The 8,347-nt window shown below is 38.8% G+C and overlaps 1 protein-coding gene across 1 annotated transcript in view; it reads left to right on the top strand.

Moving 5' to 3' along the window:
- Positions 1–3,882: 3,882 nt before the first annotated feature.
- The window catches only part of cdc37 (cell division cycle 37 homolog (S. cerevisiae)), a 27,789-nt gene continuing 23,324 nt past the window's right edge, over positions 3,883–8,347 (top strand). The window contains 1 exon segment of the mRNA XM_052126520.1: positions 3,883–4,160. Within this exon segment, the coding sequence (XP_051982480.1) occupies positions 4,053–4,160 (108 nt within the window). The 5' untranslated portion in view covers positions 3,883–4,052.

The following is an 8,347-nucleotide window of genomic DNA, read 5'->3' as shown; positions in this document are numbered from 1 at the left end:
AAAAAATTTGATTAAGGTCAAACTTGAACAAAACAAACAAATTAAAAATGTACATCATATAAAAATAGGGCTACTAAACATTAGATCTCTTTCTACCAAAGTACTAATTGTCAATGAAATGATTACAGATCATAGATTGGATGAGCTCTGTTTGACTGAAACCTGGCTTAAACCGGATGAATATATTAGTTTAAATGAATCTACTCCCCCAGGTTATTGTTATAAACATGAGCCTCGTCTGAAGGGTCGAGGAGGAGGTGTTGCTACAATTTACAGTGAAGTTTTTGGTGTTACTCAGAGGACAGGATATAAATGTAAGTCTTTTGAACTAATAATGCTTAAGGTGACACCGTCAAATATAAATAAAAATTCTCTGTCGTCCTTTACCCTTGCTACAGTGTATAGATCACCCGAGCCTTATTCAGATTTCCTTAGTGAATTTGCACATTTTTTATCAGATCTTGTAGTTACTGTAGATAGAGCCTTAATTGTTGGTGACTTCAACATTCACATAGATAATGAAAATGATACATTGGGATTAGCATTTATCGATATTCTCAACTCTCTTGGAGTCAGACAAAATGTAACAGGACCAACTCATCGCCATAATCATACGCTAGATTTAATTCTTTCATATGGAGTTGATGTTGATAATATAGAAATTCTGCAGCAAAGCGATGACATCTCGGATCATTACCTCGTCTCTTGCATGCTGCAATCAGCTAATGTTACTCAATCTACACCACGCTATCGTTCAGGTAGAACTATTCTTTCGACCACTAAAGATAGCTTCACTAATACTCTTCCAGATCTATCTCATATACTCAATAAACCCCAAAGCCTAGAAGAACTTGATGAAATAACAAAAAATTTAAATGCAGTCTTCTCTAGCACCCTTGATGTTGTCGCCCCACTTCGATTAAAGAAAATTAAAGAAATAAGCCCTGCACCATGGTACAATGATCACACTCATGCTCTCAAGAGAGCAGCTCGGAAAATGGAGCATGTGGAAAAATACAAAATTAGAAGTATTTCAGGGTGCATGGAAGGATATTGTCTGTAGCTACAAACACGCACTCAAAGCTGCCAGGTCAGCATATTTTAGTAAACTCATAGAAAATAACCACAACAATCCTAGATGTTTATTCAGTACTGTGGCTAAATTGGTTAGGAATAAAGCCTCAACCGAACCAGATATTACGTCACAGCTCAAGAGTAATGACTTCATGAATTTCTTTACAGATAAAATTGAAATAATCAGAAATAAATTGGAATTATGCAATCATCTGTCATAGCGCCTCAGAAAAAAGTGTCGAATAATTTCCCTCATGTGCAACTTCAATCCTTCGCTATCATAGGTCATGAAGAGCTAACAAAATTTATCGAAACATCAAAAGCCACAACTTGTTTGTTAGATCCTATACCAACTAAGCTCTTAAAAGAGGTATCTCCTGTAATATCAGAACCTTTTCTTAATATCATTAACTCCTCGCTATGCTTAGGACATGTCCCAAGAATCTTTAAAATGGCAATTATCAAACCGCTAATTAAGAAGCCTCAACTTAATCCTGGAGAACTTGCTAATTATAGACCGATTTCAAATCTCCCGTTTAAGTCAAAAATACTAGAAAATGTAGTATCCTCACAAATATGTTCATTTCTACAGAGAAATAGTATATATGAAGAATTTCAGTCAGGATTTAGGCCTCATCACAGTACAGAGACTGCACTTATCAGAGTTACACATGACTCTTATCATCTGATCGCGGCTGCATTTCTCTTCTAGTGCTTTTAGATCTTAGTGCTGCATTCGACACGATAGATCACGACATTCTCTTGAATAGGCTGGAGAATTATGTTGGAATTTGTGGAGTTGCATTAGCATGGTTTAGGTCATATTTAGCAGACCACTACCACTTTGTCTATGTAAATGAGGAATTGTCAAACCAAACAAAAGTAAAATATGGAGTGCCACAGGGATCAGTTTTAGGGCCTCTGATTTTCTCCATGTATATGCTTCCCCTGGGAGATATTATCAGGAATCGTGGAATAAGTTTCCACTGCTATGCTGACGATACACAACTTTATATTTCTTCAAAACCTGATGAGATTTCACAATTCTCAAAATTAGCAGAGTGTATCAATTAAATAAATGATTGGATGGCCAGAAATTTCCTTCTACTCAATTCTGACAAAACAGAGGTTCTAATTATTGGACCAAAAAACTCTAAAAATAAGCCACTAAAATATAATTTGACTCTAGATGGATGTACTGTTACATCATCTTCAACAGTGAAGAACTTAGGTGTTATATTTGATACCAATCTGTCCTTTGAAAATCAAATTACAAATGTTTGTAGCACAGCATTCTTCCACCTAAGAAATATTGCCAAATTAAGGCATATGCTCTCGGTTGCTGATGCCGAAAAACTAATTCATGCGTTCATGACCTCAAGACTAGATTATTGTAATGCATTACTGGGAGGATGTCCAGCAAGATCAATAAATAAACTTCAATTGGTTCAAAATGCAGCAGCCAGAGTGCTGACGAGAACCAAGAAATATGATCATATTAGCCCCATTTTATCATCGTTACATTGTTACCTGTTACATTACACATTAATTTTAAAAATTCTGTTAACTACATACAAAGCTTTGAATGGTCTAGCTCCGCAGTACTTAAGTGATCTTCTGTCACGCTATATTCCAACACGTTCATTAAGATCGCAAAATTCTGGCCTATTAATAGTTCCTAGAATATCAAAATCCACTAAAGGAGGAAGATCCTTTTCATATTGGCCTTCATCAGCCAATTAACAAGGACAATTGCATCTATGTGAACTTCTGCAATTAATCAAGATGGACTTCAAAGCCTGTGGTCATTAATCTTACAGTTCACACACAATCAATGTTTAATCACTGGCCCTTAACCCTTACTTAGTTTAATAATTTTAAACCATGATTTGAACTATACACAAGTAATATTTACATTATATTCATGACGTTAGCCCGAGGGGAACTGGCCCCCACAGTGAGTCTGGTTTCCCCCAAGGTTATTTTTCTCCATTAATCCACATCTTATGGAGTTTTGTGTTCCTTGCCACAGTCGCCTACAGCTTGCTCACTGGGGTTATTAATACAATTATCATTTAATTATTTTTAAACACTATTAAAAATCGTATTTTATCTAAATTACACAATGATGATTAATTACATTACAGACATTACAGTTTTATCGTCTGTTAATGCTGATATTCTGTAAAGCTGCTTTGAAACGATGTGTGTTGTGAAAGGCGCTATACAAATAAAATTGCCTTGACTTATTTCCAACAATATATTGTGTTGTAACTTTTTCAAAGGTGAGAAAGTGAAACACATAACATCATCATTTTGGAAAGTATGAGTTTATGGAGAGCGTTTTGAAAGTGTTGAGTGCTGTTGATGAGAGCCGTAAATTTAGAAAAAAATAAATACTTATTTGTGTGTCCACCTTCTGCATATTTAATGTAATCCGACGGTAAACCCATATTTTTAACTGTTTATCATATGAATATTAAGTACATTTTAGTATTTTAACAATGTATATATCGTGTCGTGTTTGAGGAACATTTATTGATACATTTAAAATATTTATAATCAAAGTTCCAGAAGCGTGTCATCGTTTGACCAGCAGGTGACGGTCACGTGAAACTGATTTAAAGGGGTTTAATTGCTATTAAATTGAATGTCTCTTCCATCGACAAAGCTTCATTTTTACATCACAAAACAACAATAATAATTCAAATTACCGATTAGTTTCACAATATGAATGAACTGTCCCTGTACGTGTGAACGCGGCGCGTAACAGTGACGTCAGTGGTGTGTTGCGCTTGTTGATGACGACGACACAATAAGCGGAAGGGAAGGAGAGTTCCAGAAAGAGCTGCGGCTGCAAACAAACTGAAAAACAACAACAAAAACAACATTATATACAGCTGAACTACATCACAAGCGCTTATACAGTGCACTATAAACTCCAGCAGTCGATAGATCAGTGTGGCTATCTGTCGATCATGACGACTATTGATTACAGTGTTTGGGATCATATCGAGGTGTCTGACGATGAAGATGATACACACCCGAACATCGACACACCGAGTCTGTTCCGCTGGAGACACCAGGTATATAACACACACACACACACACACACACACACACACACACACACACACATACATATATACATATATACAGGGCCGGTTCTAGACATTTGGAGGCCCTAGGCAAAATGTATGTTGGAGGTCCCCCGCCATGCCCTCCTCCCCTCCACCTTTCAGAATTCACGAGTTCACACTTACATCAAATTAAATAGAGTAAAGATTATGCGTATTTGGCATGCTGTCCAGGGGAGGGCTCCAGGCTCAGAATTTTGGCCAGATTTACACAGTATTACATTGGATTGCATTGTATTTTGGATTGTGTTGTTTACATCCAATAAGAGATTATTAAAAATCAAAGTGAGGAGATGGGGGCGGTGGAGGGATGCTGATAAACTGTCAATGAACAGAGGTAAGTCTGCAGTATATATACCTCTTATCTCGTTGATTATCTGAATGTGCTCCTCCCGAACTTTGTTAATAAAACATCATTTAATAAAAAACACTTGAAAACAAATATGATTCCTAACCATTTTATTTATACAAAACCTGTTATCAGTATTTTTATATTTTTACTTAAATGTGCATATTAATGTAACTTTAATTAAGGTAAACAAAAAAAAAAATCATCTGAAAAGTCTTTTTTTTTTTTTTTTTTTTTAGCAGTCAGGAAGTTTTGTTGCAGTAATTTGTTCAGTAATTTATTTATGGTAACACACTAACCCACTATTTGGGATAATGAACAGTTTTGTTTTTGATAGACTAAATATAGTCATATTAGGTATGTATTGTAGAGAAATACCTTGATACACAAATCAGCTGCTAGTGGAAGTGAAAAGACAAGTTAATTTCGTCAACTGTAATTGTGTGCTTATTCATATGCTTAAGATTGCATACTTATTTTCAATAAATATTGTAACAGTATTTATGATTGGAAAATGAAAAAAATGATGTCTATTATGGTCTATAGTCTATTATGATAGACTAGAACAGTTAATGTAGGCTAAACATCTGCGTTTTAGAAGATATACAGACTGTTTTAAAACATAATAAACAATGCTTTAGTATAGTGCGTTTGCTCTTTGACTGACAAACTTGACTTTTTCTGTAGTATTTTGCGAGTCAGCTCCTGACTAGGGCTGGAAATCGATTCTAAAAGAATCGATTCCTTGATTCAGAGGCGTTAGGAATCAAGATTCTATCGCACAGGTTGTGATCGATTCCATCGAGGAGAATCGACTCCTTTGTAAGATTCAGTTCAACAGTTAATCATGAATTAGCCTCCATCTCTCCAACAGTGACTGGAAGTCCGATTCATTTCTGCGAATCAGACTCTTTCGGACGGTTCATTTAGAACGTATTTCTTTTTCTAACAAAAGTCTGCATTGTAGCTACATACGCTCGGATACAAAGTGTCAGAAGCGAATTCAGTCCATCAACGGTGCTCGCGCTCTTTTGAACTGGAAATAACCGTCAAATGATCCATCTCAAAATGACGCTGATCGTTAGAATCAGTTTATTTTTTACAATACATTACAGTCACTCAAAAATAGATGATACCTGAATCACGAGCTGCACTTTCTTTGCGTGCCTGCTTAGCCTTACGCTTAGCAGCCCCTGAAGGATGAGTTCAGCCCGAGCCATCAGATAAATTTGCAGAAAAGTTGGATTTTATTCATCTACAATCTCTTCATTCAGAAATTCAGAGGTTGGGAGTGACTCGCATGTAAACGGTGATATTAATTGGTTTAACTACAGGTGAATGACAATTGTTATATCCAATGGACAAACAGCATAGTATTTTGCTGCTCTTGATTGGTGGATGTGTATGTTTTGGAGGCCCCGCTTCCAAGGCCGAGGCCTTAGGCAACTGCCTAGTTCGCCTATAGGTAGCGCCGGCCCTGCATATATATATACAGGTCCTTCTCAAAAAATTAGCATATTGTGATAAAGTTCATTATTTTTAATTATTATTCATTATTCATTAGAAATGTTGGCCCATATTGATAGGATAGCATCTTGCAGTTGATGGAGATTTGTGGGATGCACATCCAGGGCACGAAGCTCCCGTTCCACCACATCCCAAAGATGCTCTATTGGGTTGAGATCTGGTGACTGTGGGGGCCATTTTAGTACAGTGAACTCATTGTCATGTTCAAGAAACCAATTTGAAATGATTCGAGCTTTGTGACATGGTGCATTATCCTGCTGGAAGTAGCCATCAGAGGATGGAGTGCGTGGTGGCCATAAAGGGATGGACATGGTCAGAAACAATGCTCAGGTAGGCCGTGGCATTTAAACGATGCCCAATTGGCACTAAGGGGCCTAAAGTGTGCCAAGAAAACATCCCCCACACCATTACACCACCACCACCAGCCTGCACAGTGGTAACAAGGCATGATGGATCCATGTTCTCATTCTGTTTACGCCAAATTCTGACTCTACCATCTGAACGTCTCAACAGAAATCGAGACTCATCAGACCAGGCAATTTTTCCAGTCTTCAACTGTCCAATTTTGGTGAGCTATTGCAAATTGTGCCTCTTTTTCCTATTTGTAGTGGAGATGAGTGGTACCCGGTGGGGTCTTCTGCTGTTGTAGCCCATCCGCCTCAAGGTTGTGCGTGTTGTGGCTTCACAAATGCTTTGCTGCATACCTCGGTTGTAACGAGTGGTTATTTCAGGCAAAGTTGCTCTTCTGTCAGCTTGAATCAGTCGGCCCATTCTCCTCTGACCTCTAGCATCAACAAGGCATTTTCGCCCACAGGACTGCCGCATACAGGAAAGTATTCAGACCCACTTAAATTTTTCACTCTTTGTTATATTGCAGCCATTTTCTAAAATCATTTAAGTTCATTTTTTTTCCTCATTATTGTACACACAGCACCCCATATTGACAGAAAAACACAGAATTGTTGACATTTTTGCACATTTATTAAAAAAGAAAAACTGAAATATCACATGGTCCTAAGTATTCAGACCCTTTGTTCAGTATTTAGTAGAAGCACCCTTTTGATCTAATACAGCCATGAGTCTTTTTGGGAAAGATGCAACAAGTTTTTCACATCTGGATTTGGGTATCCTCTGCCATTCCTCCTTGCAGATCCTCTCCAGTTCTGTCAGGTTGAATAATTTTTGAATAATTTAATTTGACCAATTGTCACACATTATACATACATTTCTGCATATACATGGTGAAATTATTTATTTTTCACATATCCCAGCTAAGCTGGGGTCAGAGTGCAGGGTCAGCCATGATACGGCGCCCCTGGAGCAGATAGGTTCAAGGGCCTTGCTCAAGGGCCCAACAGTGGTGTCTTGGTGGTGTTGGGGCTTGAACCCACGACCTTCTGATCAGTAACCCAGAGCCTTAACCGCTGAGCCACCATCGCCCCAAAAAAATATTTATTTTTCACATATCCCAGCTAAGCTGGGGTCAGAGTGCAGGGTCAGCCATGATACGGCGCCCCTGGAGCAGATAGGTTCAAGGGCCTTGCTCAAGGGCCCAACAGTGGTGTCTTGGTGGTGTTGGGGCTTGAACCCACGACCTTCTGATCAGTAACCCAGAGCCTTAACCGCTGAGCCACCACTGCCCCTACAGTTGGATGGTAAACGTTGGTGGACAGCCATTTTCAGGTCTCTCCAGAGATGCTCAATTGGGTTTAAGTCAGGGCTCTGGCTGGGCCATTCAAGAACAGTCACGGAGTTGTTGTGAAGCCACTCCTTCGTTATTTTAGCGGTGTGCTTAGGGTCATTGTCTTGTTGGAAGGTGAACCTTCAGCCCAGTCTGAGGTCCAGAGCACTCTGGAGAAGGTTTTCATCCAGGATATCCCTGTACTTGACCGCATTCATCTTTCCCTCGATTGCAACCAGTCGTCCTGTCCCTGCAGCTGAAAAACACCCCCACAGCATGATGCTGCCACCACCATGCTTCACTGTTGAGACTGTATTGGACAGGTGATGAGCAGTGCCTGGTTTTCTCCACACATACCGCTTAGAATTAAGGCCAAAAAGTTCCTTCTTGGTCTCATCAGACCAGAGAATCTTATTTATCACCATCTTGGAGTCCTTCAGGTGTTTTTTAGCAAACTCCATGCAGGCTTTCATGTGTCTTGCACTGAGGAGAGGCTTCCGTCGGGCCACTCTGCCATAAAGCCCCGACTGGTGGATGGCTGCAGTGATGGTTGACTTACTACAACTTTGACCCATCTCC

This window comes from Xyrauchen texanus, chromosome 5 (genome assembly GCF_025860055.1).
Source record: "Xyrauchen texanus isolate HMW12.3.18 chromosome 5, RBS_HiC_50CHRs, whole genome shotgun sequence".
NCBI classification, from domain to species: domain Eukaryota; kingdom Metazoa; phylum Chordata; class Actinopteri; order Cypriniformes; family Catostomidae; genus Xyrauchen; species Xyrauchen texanus.
This window is presented reverse-complemented; position numbering and strand designations above follow the sequence as displayed.